Source organism: Bufo gargarizans, chromosome 7 (assembly GCF_014858855.1).
Source record: "Bufo gargarizans isolate SCDJY-AF-19 chromosome 7, ASM1485885v1, whole genome shotgun sequence".
Taxonomy (NCBI): Eukaryota; Metazoa; Chordata; class Amphibia; order Anura; family Bufonidae; genus Bufo; species Bufo gargarizans.
In genome coordinates this window covers 66,645,582-66,671,655 of record NC_058086.1, presented here as the reverse complement: position 1 = coordinate 66,671,655, position 26,074 = coordinate 66,645,582, and the positions used below count along the sequence as shown (strand labels likewise).

The 26,074-nt window shown below is 39.0% G+C and overlaps 1 protein-coding gene across 2 annotated transcripts; it reads right to left on the bottom strand.

Moving 5' to 3' along the window:
* Window positions 1-5,266: 5,266 nt before the first annotated feature.
* LOC122944095 (ranaspumin-like) lies at window positions 5,267-16,522 on the bottom strand. 2 transcript variants are annotated; one of them, XM_044302321.1, is made up of 9 exons: window positions 16,444-16,522; window positions 16,266-16,330; window positions 15,633-15,689; window positions 14,554-14,610; window positions 13,032-13,082; window positions 12,395-12,460; window positions 12,192-12,239; window positions 10,269-10,373; window positions 5,267-5,316 (listed from the first exon to the last, which is right to left on the bottom strand). In XM_044302321.1, exons 1-8 carry the CDS (start codon window positions 16,490-16,492, stop codon window positions 10,305-10,307), a joined length of 462 nt encoding a protein of 153 aa, XP_044158256.1. In that variant the 5' UTR covers window positions 16,493-16,522; the 3' UTR covers window positions 5,267-5,316; window positions 10,269-10,304. The 2 variants fall into 2 exon arrangements, with proteins under 2 accessions (XP_044158256.1, XP_044158255.1); XM_044302320.1 differs by lacking the exon at window positions 5,267-5,316 and adding an exon at window positions 7,351-7,486.
* Between the last annotated feature and the right edge of the window lie 9,552 nt (window positions 16,523-26,074).

The following is a 26,074-nucleotide window of genomic DNA, read 5'->3' as shown; positions in this document are numbered from 1 at the left end:
GTCCTCTGTATCCCCCCAGCCACGCACCAGTGATGGCCATGATCTGGTCTGGGTGCCACCCTGCTGTGAACATGGTTCCTCCTCCTCATACTCCACCTCGTCATCCTCCAGAACTGTGCCCTGGCTGGACAATTGTGTACCTGGCGTTTGTGGGTGCAGGAACCCACCCTCGGAGCCACTTGTGAATGACTGGCTGGAAACCCTACAAAATGATCCATCTTTCTCCTCCTCCTCCTCCTCCTCCTGTGCCACATCCTCTTCCATCATCGCCAGCAGCGTTTTTTCAAGAAGGCATAGAAGTGGGATAGTTACGCTTAGAACGGTGTTATCGGCACTGGCCATGTTGGTGGAGTACTCGAAACAGCGCAACAAGGAACTCAGGTCTCGCATGGAGGCCTAGTCATTGGTGGTGAAGTGAGTCACCCATGCATGCTGCAACTGAAACTCCACTATTGCCTGCTGCTACTCGCACAGTCTGGCCAGCATGTGCAAGGTGGAGTTCCACCTTGTGGGCATATCGCATATGAGGCAGTGAGCGGGAAGGCCGAACTTACGCTGCAGCGCTGACAGGCGAGCAGCAGCAGGGTGAAAACGCCAAAAGCGCGCACAGACGGCCCACACTTTATGCAGCAGCTGACATATTAGGGTAATTTTGGTTGCCACTGCATTTACCAGTGTGCTGTTATGGAGATATAACGTCCCTGAGCGTGCTTACTGGTCCAAGTACTGGTGCCACAGATGGCGTTTCGCAGTACACACCTGATTTTGTCCCCTACTTGGTTATGCCGGGAAGGGATGGCTTGCCTGGAAAAGTAGTGGCGGCTGGGCACGATGTACTGTGGGACAGCCACCGCTATAAGGCCTTTAAAACTATCAGTCTCCACCAGACGGAATGACAGCAATTCAAAGGCCAGTAATTTAGAAATGCTGGCATTCAGGGCTAGGGATCGCAGGTGGGTAGGGGGTTCTTCCTCTTCCTCTCCAGTGTTTGGGAGATGGAGTGCTGAATGTGGAGATGCTTGGTGACCCAGGTGGTGGTGTTGCTGGAAGATCCTCTGTTTGTGGGGTGGCAGGTGGCACTGTCACTCCAGAAGTGGATGAAGAGGCCGAGACTGCAGCAGAAGAGGAAGCAGGAGGAGCCAGAGACCTTTCTTGTTTTTTGAGGTGTCTACTCCACTGCAGCTCGTACTTACCACTTAAATGCCTGGTCATGCAGGTTGTGCTCAGGTTGAGAACGTTTATGCCTCGCTTCAGGCTCTGAACCACTCGTGTCTTTTCGTCAGCACATTGTCTGAAGAACTGCCACACTATTGAACTCCTTGGAGCTGGCTTTGGTGTGCTCGGTCCCTTGCTGCGGTGGGCAGTAGCAGGTGTACTGTCTAGAGGACGGCCGCTCTGCTTTTGCACCCTGCTCCCTCTTCTGCTGTGCTGGTGCTCTGTGCGCCCACTGCCTCTTCCTCTGAACTACATAGGTTACTCGAATTACCTTGATTCCATGTGGGGTCGAGGACCTCATCATCCTCCACATTATCTTCCACCCAGTCTTCAGCCCTGCCCTCCTTGTCGGTCTGCACACTTTCGAAAGCCCTAGCAGTTGACACCTGTGTTTCGTCATCATTTGAGACGTGCTGCGATGGTCTTCCCATGTACTCATCTTGAAAGATCAGTGGATGGGCATCTGTGAACTCAATCTCTTCCACTTCTGGGACAGGTCTAGGTGGATGGCCCTGGGATTGGAAAACCCTGCTAACAGAGTCATCAAAAAGCAGAAGAGACTGCTGCATGACTTGGGGATCAGAATGCTTGGCTGATTTGCATTGGGGTGAGGTGAAAGACTGATGGACATGGGCTGCAGGTGTCAACTCTGATCTTTCAGCAGGAGACTGGGTAGGAGACAATGTGAAGGAATTGGAGGCACTGTCAGCAACCCAATCTACTATTGCCTGTACTTGTTCAGGCCTCACTATTCGTAGAGCCGTATTAGGCCCGACCACATACCGCTGCAGGTTCTGTCACCTACTCGCACCTGAGGAAAGGGTTTCACTTGTGCGTGTAGCTGTCACAGATCGACCACGTACTCTACCTGCAACAGGAGCTCCACCAGCAGCACCACGACCTGGGCCACGTCCCTTATTTGACGCTCTCCTCATATTTCTCGAATTTAGGATCTTGCCTTAAATGGATGTTTAATTAATAGTAGAATAGAACGACAGTATGTACAGGGTGTATCTCACACGCCCTGAACCAGACTAGGCCTCAATTAAATTTGTTTGCCCAAAACGGCTGTATGTCAAATACCTGAATAGAACCCCTGTATATAAAGGGTGTATATCACATGCCCTGATCCAGACTAGGCAGCAATTAAAGATTTATGCCCAAAATGGCTGAATTTCAAATATCTGAATATAACCCAAAAATAAAAAGGGTGTATCTCACAATGACATCTGAGGCAAAGGCTGCCAAATACATTTTATTTTGCCCAAACGGGTGTTTGTTTAATAACTGAATATGACAGCAGTATATAACCCTGGAATTTCAAACGTCTTGATGCTGCAAGGGCGGAACAATTGTGTATTTTGCCCAAAATGGCTGTATTTAAAAAAATCTGTATATAAAGGGTGTATCTCACACACCCTTTTCCAGACTAGGCCTCAATTGAAGATTTGTTCACAAAATGGCTGTATTTCAAATATCTGAATATAACCCAAATATATAACGGGTGTATCTCACAATGACATCTGCAGCAAAGGCTGACAATTATTTATTTTTTTTGACAAAATGGGTGTTTGTTTAATAACTGAATATGACAGCAGTATATAACGCTGGAATTCCAAACGTCTTGATACTGCAAGGGCGGAAGAATTGTGTATTTTGCCAAACAAAGGGTGTTTTATTAATAGAAGAATATAACCCCTGTATATAAAGGGTGTATCTCACATGCCCTTACCCACACGAGGCCACAATTAAAGATTTGTGCCCAAAATGGCTGTATTTCAAATAACTGAATATAACCCCTGTATTTAAAGGGTGTATCTCACACGCTCTAACCCACACTAGGCCGGAATTAAAGATTTGTGCACAAAATGGCTGTATTTAAAATATCTGAATATAACCCAAATATATAAAGGGTGTATCTCACAATGACATCTGCAGCAAAGGCTGCCAAATATTACTTTTTTTGCCAAAACGGGTGTTTGTTTAATAACTGGATATGACAGCAGTACATAACCCTGGAATTTCAGACGTCTTGATGCTGCAAGAGCACAACAATCATTTATTTTGCTAAAAAAAAGGGTGTTTTATTGATAGAAGAATATAAGCCCTGTATATAAATGGTGTATCTCACACGCCATGACCCACACTAGGCCGCAATTAAAAATTTGTGCACAAAATGGCTGTATTTCAAATATCTGAATATAACCCAAAAATATAAAGGGTGTATCTCACAATGACATCTGCAGCAAAGGCTTTTTTTTGCCCAAACGGGTGTTTGTTTAATAAATGAATATGACAGCAGTATATAACCCTGGAATTTCAAACGTCTTGATGCTGCAAGGGCGGAACAATTGTGTATTTTGCCCAAAAGGCTGTATTAAAAAAAAAACTGTATATAACCCCTGTATATAAAGGGTTTACCTCACATGCCCTGATCCAGACTAGGCCTCAATTAAATTTGCTTGCCCAAAATGGTTGTATTTTAAATACCTGAATATTTAAAGGGTGTAGCTCACAATGACATCTGCAGCAAAGGCTTCCAAATAAACTTTTTTTTGCCAAAATGGGTGTTTTTTTAATAACTGAATATGACAGCAGTATATAACCCTGGGATTTCAAACGTCTTGATGCTGCAAGGGCAGAAATTTTGTGTTTTTTGCCGAAAAAAGGGTGTTTTATGAGTAGAAGATTATAACCCCTGTATATAAAGGGTGTATCTCACACATCCTGATCCAGAATAGGCCTCAATTATATTTGTTTGCCCAAAATGGCTGTATTTCAAAAACCGGAATAGAACTCCTCTATCTAAAGGGTATATCTCACAATGACATCTGCAGCAAAGGTTGCCAAATAAACTTTTTTTTGCCCAAACGTCTGTTTGTTTAATAACTGAATATGACAGCAGTATATAACCCTGGAATTTCACACGTGCTGATGCTGTAAGGGCTGTAAAATGGTGTATTTGGTGAAAAAAGTGTGCTTTGAAAAACCCAGAAAATTAAGGCTGCATTTCTAGCTTAAATTGCACACTGACTAATCCAGATGTATATTGCCCAAAAAGTTTTTTTTTTTACAAACAGAATATGAAAGCTGTATATATTAAACTTGAATTTCACACTTGCAGATCTGTAAAATAGTGGATTTTGGCAAAAAAATATGTGTTTTTAAAAACCCTGAAAATGATGGCTGTATTTCTATCTTAAAGTGCACACTGACAATCCAGATGTTGTATATTGCCAAAAAAGGGAGATTTTTTACAACCAGAATATTAGTGCTGTTTTTCAAGCTTGGATTTCAATGTCACAAAAGCTCAGATGCAGTGCTGGTGCACTGAGCTGGCATAAAATGGCCGCCGCCCACCTAACTGACTTATAAAAGTTTTTTTTTTTAGGTCACTGGGCTCAGGGCAGGATAAAAAGATTGTGCCCTGCACCCACACAACAAGATGTATGTAGATCGCTGAGTTAAATTCACGTTTTGAACAAAGATTCAGTCCTATTCTCTCCCTGAAATCACCAGCCGCATCCTCTCCCTACACTAGTAACAGCAGAGTGACGTGCAGCGCTACGTGACTCCAGCTTATATAGAGGCTGGGTCACATGCTACACTGATAACCGCCTGTTGATTGGCTGCTCTGAAGCCTTTCAAAAAGCGCCAAGAAAGCGCCGAACACCGAACCCAAACTTTTACTGAAATGTTCGGGTTCAAGTCCAGGGTCCAAAAATCCTAAAGTTCGGTACGAACCCAAACTTTACAGTTCGGGTTCGCTCAACCCTACTTACTACTCATGATATATTGAATGTGTGCAAAGAGAAGAAGAATGACTATGATGCAGTTTTAAGAGACCATGCAGATGTTCTGTAAATGCTCACAAATTCTGAATCGTTCCTCTATTTATAAAAAGGAACCTCAGTCAAACACTGTCAGTATAGCTTTACAAAACAACACATGTGTAGTTAAATTTGGAAATATTTTATTGATTTGTTGAAAATAGAAGATTTATAAGAAATAATTGTATTAATCATCAAGAAATATGACTTTCTTGATGTGTTTTTCTTTTTCTTATTGCAACTTCTTCTATTCAGCTACATGCATCCAGAGCTAGAAAAAGTAGATAAATAAAAGATGGATTAGTAATGTAGGTGTAACACAATACACACAACTTTTGAGCATAAGATATTAAAAAAAGTTTTTTTGCCCAATGAATATGCAATACTACTATATAACATGGGGATGACAAAATCAATTCATCTCATTAGCAAGTGTTCTTCCTCTGGGAGTGGCTGATCCCACAGGTGAAAAAGCGTTTAGTTGGGGTTTTATAAAAAAGGACAGCCATCTAACAGAGGCTATGATTCTTGTGCTGACAGTGACATCCTAATCTTCACAAGAAATTGACAGGTCTGTGTGAGATGTCCTGCTCTGTCAATCAAACAACAGGTAGGCACTTTTTCACTTGCAAGGAAAGCCCCTCACAGGAGAAGAACTCTTCCTGATAAGACAAATTCAATTTATTACTATCAATTTGCTCATCCCTTCTGTAACAACATTGTCTAGTATTTAGTGACCGGAATCTTGAAATAAAGGGGAAGATTTATCAAAGACTGATGTTTTATGACGATCTGTGAAATCTTCTGCACTACTGTAGGATACAACTGATTTATTATAAAGTGCTGGCCTCTTCATACGTTAAAAGCATCCTTTAGCAGCCAGTGCCAGAATGAAATCTACAGCAACAAATGAAGATAAATCTTCCAGGCCCGGTGAATCCACCTCCTTCCTACCCTCACCATGCCCTTTTTTCAGGAAAAGGGCGAAGGTGATGCAGAAATACCACTTTTATTGCAAATGATATTTGAGAAGTCATAAACACTTAGTTTGAAACTTTTTCATGTAAAAAAGTGGCATAAAGAGATAATAATGAACCTGGAAACAGTTTGTGGTTGAAGAAGATACTACATTTCTATGCACACAAAAGGAGTAACCTTCAAGAGACACAATATTTTACAATTACTACACTTCTTCCATAAGAAAATAAACATTAAAGAGGTTGCCCCACAAAAAATATTCTCCAGATTTCAAACCTGGAATTTCACACGTGCTGATGCTGTAAGGGCTGTAAAATGGTGTATTTGGTGAAAAAAGTGTGCTTTGAAAAACCCAGAAAATTAAGGCTGCATTTCTAGCTTAAATTGCACACTGACTAATCCAGATGTATATTGCCCAAAAAGTTTTTTTTTTTACAAACAGAATATGAAAGCTGTATATATTAAACTTGAATTTCACACTTGCAGATCTGTAAAATAGTGGATTTTGGCAAAAAAATATGTGTTTTTAAAAACCCTGAAAATGATGGCTGTATTTCTATCTTAAAGTGCACACTGACAATCCAGATGTTGTATATTGCCAAAAAAGGGAGATTTTTTACAACCAGAATATTAGTGCTGTTTTTCAAGCTTGGATTTCAATGTCACAAAAGCTCAGATGCAGTGCTGGTGCACTGAGCTGGCATAAAATGGCCGCCGCCCACCTAACTGACTTATAAAAGTTTTTTTTTTTAGGTCACTGGGCTCAGGGCAGGATAAAAAGATTGTGCCCTGCACCCACACAACAAGATGTATGTAGATCGCTGAGTTAAATTCACGTTTTAACCAAAGATTCAGTCCTATTCTCTCCCTGAAATCACCAGCCGCATCCTCTCCCTACACTAGTAACAGCAGAGTGACGTGCAGCGCTACGTGACTCCAGCTTATATAGAGGCTGGGTCACATGCTACACTGATAACCGCCTGTTGATTGGCTGCTCTGAAGCCTTTCAAAAAGCGCCAAGAAAGCGCCGAACACCGAACCCAAACTTTTACTGAAATGTTCGGGTTCAAGTCCAGGGTCCAAAAATCCTAAAGTTCGGTACGAACCCAAACTTTACAGTTCGGGTTCGCTCAACCCTACTTACTACTCATGATATATTGAATGTGTGCAAAGAGAAGAAGAATGACTATGATGCAGTTTTAAGAGACCATGCAGATGTTCTGTAAATGCTCACAAATTCTGAATCGTTCCTCTATTTATAAAAAGGAACCTCAGTCAAACACTGTCAGTATAGCTTTACAAAACAACACATGTGTAGTTAAATTTGGAAATATTTTATTGATTTGTTGAAAATAGAAGATTTATAAGAAATAATTGTATTAATCATCAAGAAATATGACTTTCTTGATGTGTTTTTCTTTTTCTTATTGCAACTTCTTCTATTCAGCTACATGCGTCCAGAGCTAGAAAAAGTAGATAAATAAAAGATGGATTAGTAATGTAGGTGTAACACAATAAACACAACTTTTGAGCATAAGATATTAAAAAAAGTTTTTTTGCCCAATGAATATGCAATACTACTATATAACATGGGGATGACAAAATCAATTCATCTCATTAGCAAGTGTTCTTCCTCTGGGAGTGGCTGATCCCACAGGTGAAAAAGCGTTTAGTTGGAGTTTTATAAAAAAGGACAGCCATCTAACAGAGGCTATGATTCTTGTGCTGACAGTGACATCCTAATCTTCACAAGAAATTGACAGGTCTGTGTGAGATGTCCTGCTCTGTCAATCAAACAACAGGTAGGCACTTTTTCACTTGCAAGGAAAGCCCCTCACAGGAGAAGAACTCTTCCTGATAAGACAAATTCAATGTATTACCATCAATTTGCTCATCCCTTCTGTAACAACATTGTCTGGTATGTAGTGACCTGAAGCTTGAGATAAAGGGGAAGATTTATCAAAGACTGATGTTTTATGACGATCTGTGAAATCTTCTGCACTACTGTAGGATACAACTGATTTATTATAAAGTGCTGGCCTCTTCATACGTTAAAAGCATCCTTTAGCAGCCAGTGCCAGAATGAAATCTACAGCAACAAATGAAGATAAATCTTCCAGGCCCGGTGAATCTGCCTCCTTCCTACCCTCACCATGCCCTTTTTTCAGGAAAAGGGCGAAGGTGATGCAGAAATACCACTTTTATTGCAAATGATATTTGAGAAGTCATAAAAACTTAGTTTGAATCTTTTTCATGTAAAAAAGTGGCATAAAGAGATAATAATGAACCTGGAAACAGTTTGTGGTTGAAGAAGATACTACATTTCTATGCACACAAAAGGAGTAACCTTCAAGAGACACAATATTTTACAATTACTACACTTCTTCCATAAGAAAATAAACATTAAAGAGGTTGCCCCACAAAAAATATTCTCCAGATTTCAAACCAGAACCTGGATGTGAATACTTTTGTAATTGCATGTAATTCTAAATTTAGCATGTCCACTGGGTTGTTCAATAAAATGTATCTGTATAGCACCATCGGCATTTTTTTTTTTTTTCTTTGATCTGCTCAGTGAGAAGGCCGCACATGCTCAGTTTCATCTGTCAACTGCCTCCTGAGCGTTGGTAGGGAGAGCATGCACATGCCTCCTAAGCTGCAGCAGAAAAGATACTCCCATTGAGCTGCCACCTTAATATAAATCTATCAGAGCAATAAATGGGAAGATCTCTGGATCCATATGAGTTATAGGGCTGGTTCTAGCTGTGTTAGAAAGGTATTGTTATATACTATATGATGTCTGATTTTCATTTTTTACATTATTCATGAGATAACCCCTTTAAATGTTATAATTTAAAGATAAAAAAGTACCAACAGTTCCTCAATTACAATCCATATCTACTATACTCATTTTGCAATCAAAACTTTAGGGAATATATAACAAATTTTTCTATTTGTCCCAGGTAATTACCCATTTTCCTCCCTCCTCACTAACTACAGATCAGACCCGTGTCTGTGAGTATGCAGGTAGCTTCAGCAAGGGCATTTACTATTTATCTCTGTGCAAAAGGAGCCATCCTCAAACTGCGGCCCTCCAGCTGTTGTAAAACTACAACTCCCACAATGCCCTGCTGTAGGCTGATACCTGTAGGCTGGTCGGGCATGCTGGGAGTTGTAGTTTTGCAACAGCTGGAGGGACGCAGTTTGAGGATGCCTGCCCTAAAGCCTACCCTCCTGGCAAAACTGTATCCAATCATCTGCCTACAATGCAGAAATAGAAGGGATCAGGAGCAAAGTAGATATAGCATATAAGTTGACAGATATGACCCCTGGTCCCTCCATACAAATGGACACTCAGATTGGTTAGGCATGCATTTGTTTTCAATGAGGAAAAGGGGAAACATTACTGCCAGACACTTGTGGCTAAGGCTTATCGACTGTGGGCATAAATGATAGGACATATTAAATTCCAACAGGTCCAATAATTCCTTCCCATGATATCTGCTGTCAGAGGAGAGTCTGGTAAACCCCATACGCATTCAATAGTTATCCTCCTGAAATCATGGTATCAGATGGTATTTATGTAATTTGTTACATGTTTTTGGACAAAAAGAATTTTTAGAAAAATTAGTGTTATGTTTTCTCGAATTCTGTTGAAAATACATTGTTTAATTTGTACGTACTTGTCCCAGAACCTGGAAAATACACTAAAGACATCTTTTCATTTTTGTTACCTTGCATTAATCACATATACCATTCCAGTTTCAGGAGTAAATGATATTAAATCTGATGGGTCCTTTATCACCACTTTTGAAAAGTGACAAGAAGCTCCAAACATCTCAAATTGTGGTGCAAATATGGCGCGCTCCGCAATCTATAATTTTTCATGCTGCTATTTTGGTATAAAACATTGATAAATCTCCCCCAATGTTTAAAAACAACTGTTTTGTTTATTGAGACTAATGAAATTACTGATTTATTTTTCTAATATGGATTAGAAAATAGGACAGTCGTGAAATTTTTGCAAAATAATTTTTAAATGTTAATATGCCTAAGTAGGGGCAATGCAGAATACAGTAATTTGAGCTGTATATAAAAAGAAGATAGGAAAGGAATTTTGCTAAAAAGAGTTCTGCCTTCTTCTAAATTATAATGTTAGCAAGCTGCAGTTATTGAAATAAAACATTTCTGTTGTCATATTGGGGATTATTTGAATGTGAATATGTGTCTTTTATGAAAATTTACCTTATTTCGTTTACGGCTAGGAGTTTAGTTCTTGACTTAACCCAGGACACCACCCAGGATCCCTCCAAGATCAACAAGACCACCAGGAGTACCAAGACCTTTGAGCTAGAAAAAAATAAGACGTTTTATAGACACAAAATACTGGCCGAAGTAAATATTTCTTTAAAACAATGCTACTCTAATAGACAAGTAAATCTTACCAATTTGTCATATACAGAATTTTTATCATGATGCATTTAAATTGCTGACCATTACACTTTCTACAATTTCAAGATGGACAGGCAAGGTCATCACATGCTCCCTATGTTTCCCTTGTTTTTAGGAAAACAAAAAGGCATTCAAGCGCTGGTTACATTTGATGGATCTTTGCGTATATATGTTAGGTAATTACGTTTTACACCAAATTCTTATACAAATATTTGCTGATCATCCAGACTAGATCTCATTCTTTATTAATTCAATTAATTTGGCTAATAAGGGAAATGAAGTGTATCCATTTTTACAGAGTATTGCTGTTATTTCCTGTTCTGCTGACCATGCAAGTGATATCCAGTAGCTCAAACATAGCTTTTGGTTATTTGCCCTAAATCACCTATAAAGAAGTACTCGAGATTGGCTTGAGTGAGGATAATTCTTTCAATAGTGAGAGGGAGATGTCATTAGAAGTATCTGATGGAGGCTTATCTCCTAGTGAAAAACATAGACCATGTTGAAATACAACTGCCTAATCTTCTCACCATCTGTTTGTTATCTGTCCAGCCTTCCTGTAACAATTTAGACTTTCAGCCAATCCTTCTGAAATCAGCAGGTTACATCAATATAATGTGAAGGTTTACATAGCTTGTAAGTGTTAATGTCTAAGTTCACTAGAGGCAAACTTTCACTTTTATATTATGTTTTGTTAGTTAAAAAGACAGACATAACATTAATGTAATAATGATTTAGACTGGGGAAGCACCTTAACTTTTGTAGAACTTTGATTGTAACTACTGAGTTATAGCTATTGTCCAAAGCAGTGCACCTGACACATATTATCAAATGTGCTACAAAAAGTGTAGCTGCAGCTTCAGCCTAAAGAGGACAAGTCCTGGAGACCTCTCCATTTTGTGCATATGTTAGAAAATCTTTTATATGCATTGAATGACCAGTTTGTGTAAGCATAGAGGTGTTTTAGAGTAAGACTAAAGTTAAGAATTAGTGACCTTTTCATAATTCCCTTATAGTTTTTCTCAACATTTCAGATATCATTTCTGTTTTATTAATTTGTCCTCCCTAATATCACTTAAACTAAGGCCCAATTTACATGTATATCAGTTATGTCCAGTCAGATATTTTATGCCGGCAGTCGTTCACAACTGATTTATATGAACTGCACTTCAGTACGCGGATCCAGTGTGGGTACACTGATAACACCAGACAGAAAAACTGAGTATGCAGTGCTTTTCTGTCCTGCGCTATTTGGCTTTCCCTGGGTCAGGTCGTTACAGGGAACAAGATTGGAGGATATATGTGTTGAGTGCCTAATAAGAAATTTAGCAGCAACGCTTCAGTCCTGCTCCTGGAGTTTGGTTACAAGACTGCAGCAGTGATATATAGACATGCACTTCTGTCCAAAAATTATATGGTTAATGAAGATGGTTTGTGGAGGCTTTACAAAAGCAATAAACTCTCATCCTCTTTCTATATAATCAAAGAACACATGTGATATCAGAAAAAACACAAAGGACTTATCAAAACTGGGGCAAAGGAAACATGTCTTAGTTGCCAGTGGCAACAATACAGATCAATCCTTTTATTTTCCAAAGGACCTCTAAAAATGATAGGTGTAATCTGATTGTTTGCTAAGGACATTGTAGCAAGTTTTCCATTATACCAGTTTCGATAACTCTTTTCCAAAGTTCAAATGTATAATTGTGTCCTTACCAGGCTGCATGCTAAGTCTGCCACAGGTCCAGTTAATTTTAGTTCATCCTGTAGTAAAAAACACAAGATGTTTGGTATTTTATACATTAATTGCAGCATATGTTAGATAGATAGATAGATAGATAGATAGATAGATAGATAAATGGATAGATAGTATGTTTATAATTATTTCCCACTATAGAATAAATAGAATAAAAACTTACTGCAATTTTTAGGATGGCATAGATTGCATCTTTTCCAGCCCCTCCAATATCTCCTAAAAGTTCTTCCTATTGTAAGATACAAAGTTGTATAATTACCATTAGAGATCAAATTACTTAATATCAGCAAGAATAACCCTTCAGCTAACATTTTTTAAAGCACAAATAAATGGCTCCACTGTGTGATAGAATGGTACAATAATTGTTTAATGCACTGGAAACACTTTGTAAGGGTGGAGTCACTCACAATTTATTTGTAGCAGTTTTGCTTCAGTTTTCGTGGTTGTTTATGATGGCGATTTTGTTTATTGTTTATTTTTTTGGAAAATTTAGAACTGGATCCATCAGGAAGAAGAAATGTAAACCCTTCCTTTATATTGCTCATTCCCTTTGAACTCACTTGATCTGGCTCAAAAGTGTCACCAAAAAATGCCATTAAAAGCTATGTGTTACAACACCCTAAAAGATGTTCAGCAGGATGACACAATAGCTGCAATATACTATTAGAATTGTTTGTTTATTTCTGAACTTAAACAGGGACTACATTTTACACTTTTCTTTTAATCAGCAGCATTTAACTAAAGCGTATAACATAATGTGGAAGGTAGATCATCAGCTTTACTTATCTATATTCACTTACAACTGTGACTTTTGTGCCGATAAGTTTATCTACAGTACAGCCCGCACATTCCTGTTAAAGTAGCAGAAAAAAAAGTTATTATAGGACATTAGGTATTAATAATACATTAGCGATTATATTCTATATAATATTAACATTATTTAGAATGCAAGCTGAAAAAAATAAAGGGTAGGTTCATATCATGGTTTCCTTTACTGGTCTGTCAAAATAGAAAGCAAACTAAAAAAAGGGAAAGAAATTGATCCTGTATTTTAAGCATCCATTATGCCCATTTTACATCCATTTCCATCTTAAATCAGTTATTTTAGGCTACTTTCACACTAGCGTTCGTCGGTCCGCTCGTGAGCTCCGTTTGAAGGGGCTCACGAGCGGACCCGAACGCAGCCGTCCAGCCCTGATGCAGTCTGAATGGAGCGGATCCGCTCAGACTGCATCAGTCTGGCGGCGTTCAGCCTCCGCTCCGCTCGCCTCCGCACGGACAGGCGGACAGCTGAACGCTGCTTGCAGCGTTCGGGTGTCCGCCTGGCCGTGCGGAGGCGTGCGGATCCGTCCAGACTTACAATGTAAGTCAATGGGGACGGATCCGTTTGAAGATGCCACAATATGGCTCAATCTTCAGGCGGATCCGTCCCCCATTGACTTTACATTGAAAGTCTGGACGGATCCGTACGAGGCTATTTTCACACTTAGCTGTTATATGCTAAAATAATGCAGACGGATACGTACTGAACGGAGCCTCCGTCTGCATTATTATGATCGGATCCGTTCAAAACGGATCCGATCGAACGCTAGTGTGAAAGTAGCCTTAGACAGGAGTAAAATTTCTCCACAAAGGACATATCTGTGAAACCTCCCCATTACTGCTAAGTCACCAAAATTATTAGAGGAACAATTCAATATAGTGTGAATATATCCGCATGAAGAACAATTTTGGTTAAGAAAAAACAATTTATGTGTATAAAATATACATTAATATATTAAGGGGGTATTTTTTTTTTCATTTAATTTTTTGTGTTACAGTTAAGGCTGGCTTTGCTATGTGTGCCTGCACCAAATGTATTAACTTGTGGACCTCATTGATATATTTGGCATAAGTGTAATGTGGTTTACACCTTTAGGTTTAAAAGTACACCAGGGGGCTGTCTGGTGTAAATCATGTCTTTTTTGCTACCTTTGCAATAGTTGCACATATGAAGTGAGCCATAATACAGGTCTAATCTCACTTTTAGTGCTTAAACATAGAATAATATGAAAAGTGACGAGGATCACAAAATATCATAAATATGTTGCAGTTGCTATAAAAATGTCTCAGTTGCCATGATTTGCTACTTTTTTGTGTCACAAAACATGATTTCATTCATGAACCCCTAAATGTCCAAAGGGGGATTTGTACACTTTGCAAAAAAAAAAAAAAAAGCTTGTACATACATTTAAGTGTAAAACATTATTACAATACATTCTATAAACTATGTTACTATTTTACTTTCCTTAATACTTCAGAGACTGAACTTTTGTTTCTTACCAGTATTGCTATCAATTCACGGAGAGCATCTTCAAATTCTTTTTTATTGTTTTCAATCTGAGGAATAACAATTGAGAGTAACTAAAATAAAATGTATATCAATTTTTGAAAATCTAATTATTCTCTGTTTAACACCTTATATTACATAGCTGATTGGATTTATTATTTTGAACACAGAGAATTTTTAAACTCTGTAATATGTTTTCTGTCTCAGTTTAATCCTAGCCACTGTCTTGCACTATATGATTATCTGTGTCGTTACTCCTTATCCTGGGATGTTGTCCTGTACCTATGTGAACAGCATATGTTCAGGCCACTATATCAGCCTCTGAATATTCAATATTTACATTCACTGTCAACAAGAACAGGTCTTGAAAGTCACAAGGAATTACAATATAAAATATATTATATTTAGATAAAATTAGATAACCCCTTTAAGCAAAGTTATGTAATTATTTGTTTTTAAACAAATAATGTAGGGGGCTTGGTAAAAATGGTTAACACTTTCTGCTTTAGGATGTACAAGCATGTGATGTTATCTTAAGTTATAATTCATTCTTATAGTATTGTGATTCTGAATTATAGATTTAGAAATATTTGAGGTTTATAGATATTTATTCCTTCATCTTTCTTTCCTTTCACATAGATAGAGAAAGAATAATCATTAGCATTGTATCATGATTTAAGCAGTAGGTTATTTTCTAGTGATAGTAATTTGTTTAAGTGAGTATTGAACCTAAAAAACAATACAAAAACTGGCTGCTGATAATGCTTTTATTAGACTCTGTTCACATTGAGCCATAGTAGCAATGCTGGATAGTAGCAATGCTGGATAAGTTATTAAACATATCTTTTGGGAATTCTTTTGAGGTTCTGGTATTGTTTAATAAAGAAAAACACTGTAAACTTCAGATTTCTTGCCATAACAAATACCAGAGAGGATGCTGGAAACCCCACAAAGGCTCTGAATGCTACTCACAGCAGAGTTTCTTGCCGTTTGTGCTTTATTTTAAAAGTGCAAGCTATGTCCTTATATGTTTTCATTGTCATTAAAGACTGACACTATATGAGACACTTACCCCTTCTTCATAGTTACACAGAAAGTATACCAATTTTTCAAGAAATTTTGGAGCAATCTAGTTAAGAAAAGACAAGTAAATTTTATGTTATTCTAGGTATAATAATGATTTCAAATATATGATAAGATCAAATCATTATATTTATGTGCAACATATAAAACCATAAAAATACAGTGTAAACTGTTAGTAGCATGTTATAGAACAGGAGGATCTGAGCAGAATCAGTTTTCAGGGCAAAGATTCAATTAAATATGTATTTAAATTCCTGTTTCTTCTTGGCTTTGAAGTCAAGGAGGTGGTGCTATCCGTGATTGACAGCTATCTCTGAGTACAAAGTCATAGAGGGAAGGCTGTCAATCACTGATAGGACCGTCTCATTGACTTTAACCCCAGAATGAGCAGAAAATTATATGAATGGGAAATGTAAGTTCAATATAACAAGTTCCTTTTAAACAATGTGAAGAGTTAAACCATTGTGACGACCTAAACAAAATAATAAACATCACTGTTAACAAAGTAAAAAATACATAGTTGATATTTTACAAAAATCTATTATTCTTGAAGAAATCACATTAGTAATTATTATTATTATTATAGATATGTGAATAGCAGTTTTTACTTCAAGATTCTTACCTCTAATGCATTTTGCAAGCACTTCAGACTAGTCGCTGCCTGACGTTTCTCTATACATTGAAAGCCTTACCACAAATAGGAAACAAGAAAAGCAACGTCAGTTTAACGTTCATTTATGTAAAAGCCATAAGTTTCAACTGTATGGTACAATCTACCATATTATATCTACAGTACATACCATGAGAGAGGCTGAGACCAGCGAGCACCAAGAAAAAGATAATCTTCATTGTGTAGATTGTTCAGCTCAAGGCATAAAAGGCTCCAGTCAGAGTTCTCCTTTTATAGGACAAAATACTGAAGTTGCATAAGATGGCACTGCCCACATTGGAAAGTGGCCAAGATACTGATAGCTTTGAAGTAAGAACTATAATGATGTGGTTTATTGGTATAGGTAAAAACATTTCATATTCTGCATTCAATGTAAACAATAAAATAGGACAATGTTTCTACCCTTCAGTTTTTGTATCAGCCATATTTGTCTCTATATATTTTTAAGAATATGACTTAATATGGATAGGGAAATGACTTAAAATAACATAAAATACATAAAAATAGTGAGGATTCAGTTGACCAGACTCTTGGCTACAGAGACTGGACTTGGTGGAAGAGAGGGTGGTGCTTAACCGACTGGAAGCATTATCTTCAGCAATCCAACCAAACAACTGTTCGCACTGATCAGACTTGGACATTGTTGTCCTGCGCCGCCCAGCTAAGTTGGGCATGAAGCTGGGTATGGTGGATGTTTATTTTTTTTCTGGTGCACTGGCAGCAGGCAGAGTTTCATTGCGCCCAGGGCCATGGCCTCTGCGTGCACCATCAGCATCACGCCCACTTCACCGTCAATTAGTGCTCTCCTTCTTCAAAGTAATAATTTTGTCACTAGATGTGGCGCAGATTTTTTTACTGTACACTAAAGACGCAGTTTTCGGATGCAGGACAATACATGTCACAGAACACCACAGAATATGGACACTATTTTAGGCCCAGATTATTGGAATCTGCAGTACAGACAATATTTTCTGACGTAGTTTATATTTATATTTTTCACTATATCTGGGCCTGACAACCACACAAGGTGTTGAAGCACAGATCACGCAATTCACAGATTACACCGTTGACAGCAAAAATGTGGATAGATTATGTGAAAAAAATTGTGTTTTCTGTATTTTAATTCTTTCCCTATATCTGGGCCTGACAACCACACAAGGTGTTAAAGCGCAGTTCACACAATTCACGGATCACACCGTTGACAGCAAAAATGTGGACAGATTATTGGAGAAAAATAGTTTTCTGTACTTTAAAATTTTCACTGTAAATGGGCCTGACAACCACACAAGGTATTGAAGCGCAGATTACGCAATTCACAGATTACACCATTGACAGCAAAAATATGGATAGATTATGGGAATAAAATTGTGTTTTTTGTATTATAATTTTTTCCCTATATCTGGGTCTGACAACCACACAAGGTGTTGAAGCACAGCTCACACAATTCACGGATTACACTGTTGACAGCTAAAATGTGGATAGATTATGGGAAAAAAATAGTGTTTTCTGTATTTTAATTCTTTCCCAATATCTGGGCCTAACAACCACACAAGGTGTTGAAGCGCAGATCACACAATTCACAGATCACACCGTTGAGAGCAAAAATGTGGACAGATTATGGGAGAATTTTTTTTTCTGTACTTAAAATTTTTAAATGTATCTGGGCCTGACAAGCACACAAAGTAATGAAGCGCAGATCACGCAATTCACGGATTTCACAGTTGACAGCAAAAATGCGGATAGATTATGGGAAAAAGATTGTTTTCTGTATTATAAATTTTTCTCTATATATGGGCCTGACAATCATACAAGGTGTTGAAGCGCAGATCACACAATTCACGGATCACACAGTTGACAGCAAAATTGTGGACATATTAGCTGTATTGCAGTGAATATTCCAAGAAAAGCTAGACTGACATTGAATGTATACATGTGTGTCAATGTGTCATGTGTACACTATTTCATCATACTATGCTTTGTAAATCTTTATTCTTAGGAGGGAACAGAAGGTGGAGCCTGATGTTCTTGGAATAAATCACATCCCCACAGAACAGCAAACAACTCATTGTTTCATTGTTGGCAATTTAACAGACAGTTTCCAAAATTAAGGAGGCCTATAATGAAAAGTAAATAGTAGTTGGAACATTAAACTGTCATCCACCTTACACTATGTGGTATGTTTTGCCTGAGGATATCGCTCTCTTAGAGGATGAGAATAACTCCCCAAGGGGGAACGTTTCTTCTGCAAAATGACCTGAACTATTATCTCCCACTTCATAATAGCCCAAAGTTAGTGACATAGAGCACTCCACTTCATTAAACCAACAGGAATTTTATGGTGTATCTTATAATATTCCCAAAATATGGGGTTAAGTCAACTTTTTAGGAAATGGGCACCCCAAATGTACCAGTGTATTGGTCCAACCACAATGTTCTGAATTTTTTTTTTTGCTTATAAACTAGGAGAGTCTACTGTGAATGGGGAGACTTTTAATACACAGCTGCTATCTAGTCAGAAGTTGTATAGCTTTCCTTAGTGATGAATGTTGCTCTTTTAACAATTATATTAATGCCACTACAATTCTGTATTCATATTTTCATTTTCACAGACAAGACAGACACCAACATTTTCCCGATGGACCCCATTGACATATAAAATGGTGATCATGTGCACTGTCACGGACTTGTCATTTTAGCACTAATTGTTGTTGCAAATATAGATAAGGAGTGTGAAAGTTTTATTGTCCCCTAATAGACATTCAGTCCATGAAAAAGGCAACTCTAATAAAGAAAGTAAGTAGAATGTATGGATTCTACATATGTAGTTAGCAAGTCATGGAACTTGTTGACAATCCTAGATAGAATATATCACTTGTCCATCTATAACAATAACTTTAGCTTTATTGTTTCTTCTTATCCTAATGCAGTACAGTATCACCCCATGTTAAATGAATGTAACATCTTTTGAGTGATGTGCCTTTCTCACTGTCATTTATTTGTATACAGCCTGATTAAGGTATTTCTATCCTCTGAAAGCTTGCAAACATGACTTTTCTGGATAGCCAATAAAGCTGCTATAAGGCTTTTGTCCTTTTTAACACAAACTTATTTCATATCACTTAGGTAAAATCTGTAATAATATCAAGTATATTATTACCATATCATAAGATTCAAATAAAATGTTAGGAATGTTCTCTAAATACTGTTCTCTAGATCTGTATAGTTGATAGTAGTGTTGACCAAATCAAAGCATTTGAAGTGAAATGTGATCCAAAGTTTAGGGAAAAAAATGATTCTCCACAATTCCGAATCTCCTTGCGATTTTGTTTCTTGAAATGGCTGTAAGAAGGCCGGGAATACGAGATCACCCATAATGCTGTACAGCCAGCATCCCTTGTGATGTCAAAGCTTATGAAAAGCCTTATCTCACTTGGTCTCTGCCATTTTACTATGAGCTGAGATCAGGAAAAAACTTACCAAGATCTTATCCGCTATGAACAGTGTTTCAGAAAGCTTTTACTTGGATAAGAAAAGACTTTGTAGGGAGCTCATAGGGAGAGGTTTTAGACACTGAGCATAGGGAGACTTCAGGGAAAGTGTAGGTTGAGTGTAATTGCAATGTTTATCTCGTTCACCTGCTGCCACAATCCGAGTTAATCTTTTAATTTTATACATAAAATTACTGTGTCTCAGTATTAAAGTGTTTTGTAATATATCACCATCTGCATCTTACTGAACTGCAGGCACATTCACAGTTATGCATCATTCACACAGTCAGTGTTCGGTCAGTTATTTCCATTAGTGATTGTAAGCCAAAACCAAATGCAGTTCTAAACACAGAACAGGTGCAGATCTTTACCTTATAAGTAGGGATGAGTGAACCCGAACTGTATAGTTTGGGTTTGTACCGAATTTTGGGGTGTCCGTGACACGGACCCGAACCCGTACATTTTTGTAAAAGTCTGGGTTCGGGTTTGGTGTTCGTCGCTTTCTTGGCGCTTTTTGAAAGGCTGCAAAGCAGCCAATCAACAAGCGTCATACTACTTGCCCCAAGAGGCCATCACAGCCATGCCTACTATTGGCATGGCTGTGATTGGCCAGTGCAGCATGTGACCCAGCCTCTATTTAAGCTGGAGTCACGTAGCGCCGCATGTCACTCTGCTCTGATCAGTGTAGGGAGAGGATGCAGCTGCTGCTGTTAGGGCGAGATTAGGCAGGGCAGGGATTTACTCAGCAAAAACACTTAATGAAGTGATCGTTCTACAGCTGTGGATCATTCAACTGCTGCTATTTAATTGATCACTGTTTTTAGGCTGCCCAGAGAGTTTTTCTGTCACTTTTTTCTGGGGTGATCGGCGGCCATTTTGTGTCTTGTGGTGCGCCAGCACAAGCTGCCACCAAATACATTTAACCATCAATAGTGTGTTTTTTTTTTTTGCTATATCCTACATCAGTTGCTTGTCTGTGCTTGCTATTTTATTGAGGGGTGAAATACAATTGTCAAAATAGCAGTACCCTAAATCTGGTGTTTCAGCTGTGGCTAGCCAATTGTAATACTGTCTGCTGTCTGGCAAAGGATATATTTTTGTTCTGGGTTGAAATACAATTCCCAACTTAGCAATTCCCTAAAACAGTGGTTTCTGCTGTATCAGGCCAACTTTAAATCTATCCATAAAAGGGTATATTAGATTGAAGGTGCGGATAGGGTCATCCTCAAAAACTTCACACGCTACCATGCATTTCCAAGTCTAATTCTGTCCGTAAACGTATACCTGTCATCCAGCGCCTAAATAATAGGCCTACAATTAATATTAAGCTAAATCTGTTGTTACTGCTGTGGCTGGTCAATTTATTTAGTGTCCGCCAAAGCACAGTTTTTGTTCTGGGTTGAAATACAATTCCCAACTTAGCAATTCCCTAAAACAGTGGTTTCTGCTGTATCAGGCCAACTTTAAATCTATCCATAAAAGGGTATATTAGATTGAAGGTGCGGATAGGGTCATCCTCCAAAACTTCACACGCTACCATGCATTTCCAAGTCTAATTCTGTCCGTAAACGTATACCTGTCATCCAGCGCCTAAATAATAGGCCTACAATTAATATTCAGCTAAATCTGTTGTTACTGCTGTGGCTGGTCAATTTATTTAGTGTCCACCAAAGCACAGTTTTTGTTCTGGGTTGAAATACAATTCCCAACTTAGCAATTCCCTAAATCAGTGGTTTCTGCTGTATCAGGCCAACTTTAAATCTATCCATAAAAGGGTATATTAGATTGAAGGTGCGGATAGGGTCATCCTCAATAACTTCACACGCTACCGTGCATTTCCAAGTCTAATTCTGTCCGTTAACGTATACCTGTCATCCAGAGCCTAAATACTAGGCCTACAATTCATATTCAGCTAAATCTGTGGTTATTGCTGTGGCTGGTCAAGTTATTTAGTGTCCGTCAAAGCACAGTTTTTGTTCTGGGTTGAAATACAATTCCCAACTTAGCAATTCCCTAAATCAGTGGTTTCTGCTGTATCAGGCCAAGTTTAAATCTATCCATAAAAGGGTATATTAGATTGAAGGTGCGGATAGGATCATCCTCAATAACTTCACACGCTACCGTGCATTTCCAAGTCTAATTCTGTCCGTAAACGTATACCTGTCATCCAGAGCCTAAATACTAGGCCTACAATTTATATTCAGCTAAATCTGTCGTTACTGCTGTGCCTGTATTAGTGTAATACGGTACCTAAATAGATAGCCAGATAGTGTTAGGTGTCTGCAAAAAAAGGCCTGAATTTGAATTCAATACATTGGGCCAAATAATATTTTTCTTATTGTGGTGAACGGTAACAATGACGAAAACATTTAGTAAGGGACGCAGATGCGGACATGGTCGTGGTGGTGTTAGTGGACCCTCTGGTGCTGGGAGAGGACGTGGCCGTTCTGCCACAGCCACACGTCCTAGTGAACCAACTACCTCAGGTCCCAGTAGCTGCCAGAATTTACAGCGATATTTGGTGGGGCCCAATGCCATTCTAAGGATGGTAGGGCCTGAGCAGGTACAGGCATTAGTCAATTGGGTGGCCGATAGTGGATCCAGGACGTTCACATTATCTCCCACCCAGTCTTCTGCAGAAAGCGCACAGATGGCGCCTGAAAACCAAGCCCATCAGTCTGTCACATCACCCCCATGCATATCAGGGAAACTGTCTGAGCCTCAAGTTATGCCGCAGTCTTTTATGCTGTTTGAAGACTCTGCTGGCAGGGTTTCCCAAGGGCATCCACCTAGCCCTTCCCCAGCGATGGAAGACATAGAATGCACTGACGCACAACCACTTATGTTTCCTGATGATGAGGACATGGGAATACCACCTCAGCACAAGTGCAGTTATGTTCAGCCGCTTTCCTCTGGTGAAGTAGAGAAGTCAGGGGCAATCCAGGCCTTGTTCATTTTTATAAGAGTCAACCGATCAGCATTTTCAGTTGACAGGCAGATGCGCTTATCAGTTATTATGCCCCCAGCAGCACTAAATACAAGCTAAATACACACTCTGAAAAAACGCTGGCGGTGGGGCTGCCCAGAGCGTTTTTCAGTCACTTTTTTCTGGGGTGATCGGCGGACATTTTGTGTCTTGTGGTGCGCCCGCACAAGCTGCCACCAAGTGCATTTAACCCTCAATGGTGTGGTTGTTTTTTGGCTAAATCCTACATCAGGGTCAAGCTGTCACACCAAGTGCATTTAACCATCAATAGTCTGGTTATTTTTTGGCCATATACTACATCAGGGGCAAGCTGAGCCTGTCACCAAGTGCATTTAACCGTCAATGGTGTGGTTTGTCAAGCTGTCACACCAAGTGCATTTAACCATCAATAGTGTGGTTATTTTTTGGCCATATCCCAGTCTAATTCTGTCAGTAAACGTATACCTGTCACCCAGCGCCTAAATAATAGGCCTCAAATTTATATCCAGCTAAATCTGTCGTTACTGCTGTGGCTGGTCAAGTTATTTAGTGTCCGTCAAAGCACATTTTTTGTTCTGGGTTGAAATACAATTCCCAATTTAGCAATTTCCTAATTTAGTGGTTTCTGCTGTATCAGAGCTATTTTAAATCTATCCCTAAAAGGGTATATCAGATTCAAGGTGCACATAGGGTCATTCTGAATAACTTCACACACACACACTACTGTGCATTTCCAAGTCTAATTCTGTCAGTAAACCTATACCTGTCACCCAGCGCCTAAATACTAGGCCTCAAATTTATATCCAGCTAAATCTGTCGTTACTGCTGTGGCTGGTCAAGTTATTTAGTGTCCGTCAAAGCACAGTTTTTGTTCTGGGTTGAAATACAATACCCAATTTAGCAATTTCCTAATTTAGTGGTTTCTGCTGTATCAGGCCTACTTTAAATGTATCCCTAAAAGGGTATATTAGATTCAAGGTGCAGATAGGGTCATTCTGAATAACTTCACACACGCTACTGTGCATATCCCAGTCTAATTCTGTCAGTAAACCTATACCTGTCACCCAGCGCCAAAATACTAGGCCTCAAATTTAAATCCAGCTAAATCTGTCGTTACTGCTGTGGCTGGTCAAGTTATTTAGTGTCCGTCAAAGCACAGTTTTTGTTCTGGGTTGAAATACAATTCCCAATTTAGCAATTGCTTAATTTAGTGGTTTCTGCTATATCAGAGCTATTTTAAATCTATCCCTAAAAGGGTATATCAGATTCAAGGTGCACATAGGGTCATTCTGAATAACTTCACACACACGCTACTGTGCATTTCCAAGTCTAATTCTGTCAGTAAACCTATACCTGTCACCCAGCGCCTAAATACTAGGCCTCAAATTTATATCCAGCTAAATCTGTCGTTATTGCTATACTGTTGTGGCTGGTCAAGTTATTTAGTGTCCGTCAAAGCACATTTTTTGTTCTGGGTTGAAATACAATTCCCAATTTAGCAATTTCCTAATTTAGTGGTTTCTGCTGTATCAGAGCTATTTTAAATCTATCCCTAAAAGGGTATATAAGATTTAAGGTGCACATAGGGTCATTCTGAATAACTTCACACACACGCTACTGTGCATTTCTAAGTCTAATTCTGTCAGTAAACCTATACCTGTCACCCAGCGCCTAAATACTAGGCCTCAAATTTATATCCTGCTAAATCTGTCGTTACTGCTGTACTGCTGTGGCTGGTCAAGTTATTTAGTGTCCGTCAAAGCACAGTTTTTGTTCTGGGTTGAAATACAATTCCCAAATTAGCAATTTCCTAATTTAGTGGTTTCTGCTGTATCAGAGCTATTTTAAATCTATCCCTAAAAGGGTATATTAGATTCAAGGTGCACATAGGGTCATTCTGAATAACTTCACACACACGCTACTGTGCATTTCCAAGTCTATTTCTGTCAGTAAACGTATACCTGTCACCCAGCGCCTAAATAATAGGCCTCAAATTTATATCCAGCTAAATCTGTCGTTACTGCTGTACTGTTGTGGCTGGTCAAGTTATTTAGTGTCCGTCAAAGCACATTTTTGTTCTGGGTTGAAATACAATTCCCAATTTAGCAATTTCCTAATTTAGTGGTTTCTGCTGTATCAGAGCTATTTTAAATCTATCCCTAAAAGGGTATATAAGATTCAAGGTGCACATAGGGTCATTCTGAATAACTATGCACACACGCTACTGTGCATTTCCAAGTCTAATTCTGTCAGTAAACCTATACCTGTCACCCAGCGCCTAAATACTAGGCCTCAAATTTATATCCTGCTAAATCTGTCGTTACTGCTGTACTGCTGTGGCTGGTCAAGTTATTTAGTGTCCGTCAAAGCACAGTTTTTGTTCTGGGTTGAAATACAATTCCCAATTTAGCAATTTCCTAATTTAGTGGTTTCTGCTGTATCAGAGCTATTTTAAATCTATCCCTAAAAGGGTATATAAGATTCAAGGTGCAAATAGGGTCATTCTGAATAACTTCACACACACGCTACTGTGCATTTCCAAGTCTAATTCTGTCAGTAAACCTATACCTATCACCCAGCGCCTAAATAATAGGCCTCAAATTTATATCCAGCTAAATCTGTCGTTACTGCTGTGCCTGTATTAGTGTAATACGGTACCTAAATAGATAGCCAGATAGTGTTAGGTGTCTGTAAAAAAAGGCCTGAATTTGAATTCAATACATTGGGCCAAATAATATTTTTGTTGTTGTGGTGAACGGTAACAATGAGGAAAACATCTAGTAAGGGACGCGGACATGGTCGTGGTGGTGTTAGTGGACCCTCTGGAGTTGGGAGAGGACGTGGCCGTTCTGCCACAGCCACACGTCCTAGTATACCAACTACCTCAGGTCCCAGTAGCCGCCATAATTTACAGCGATATTTGGTGGGGCCCAATGCCGTTCTAAGGATGGTAAGGCCTGAGCAGGTACAGGCATTAGTCAATTGGGTGGCCGACAGTGGATCCAGCACGTTCACATTATCTCCCACCCAGTCTCCTGCAGAAAGCGCACAGATGGCGCCTGAAAACCAAGCCCATCAGTCTGTCACATCACTCCCATGCATACCAGGGAAACTGTCTGAGCCGCAAGTTATGCAGCAGTCTCTTATGCTGTTTGAAGACTCCGCTGGCAGGGTTTCCCAAGGGCATCCACCTAGCCCTTCCCCAGCGGTGGAAGACATAGAATGCACTGACGCACAACCACTTATGTTTCCTGATGATAAGGACATGGGAATACCACCTCAGCATGTCTCTGATGATGACGAAACAC

Bases quoted from the DNA above. Each gene is read 5' to 3' on its own strand.
- LOC122944095 (XM_044302321.1), bottom strand. From the start codon at position 16,492: ATGAAGATTATCTTTTTCTTGGTGCTCGCTGGTCTCAGCCTCTCTCAT. The intron at 16,331-16,443 runs GTATGTACTGTA...ATTTGTGGTAAG, and splicing joins TGGTCTCAGCCTCTCTCATG to GCTTTCAATGTATAGAGAAA. The intron at 14,611-15,632 runs GTAAGTGTCTCA...GTTATTCCTCAG, and splicing joins TGTGTAACTATGAAGAAGGG to ATTGAAAACAATAAAAAAGA.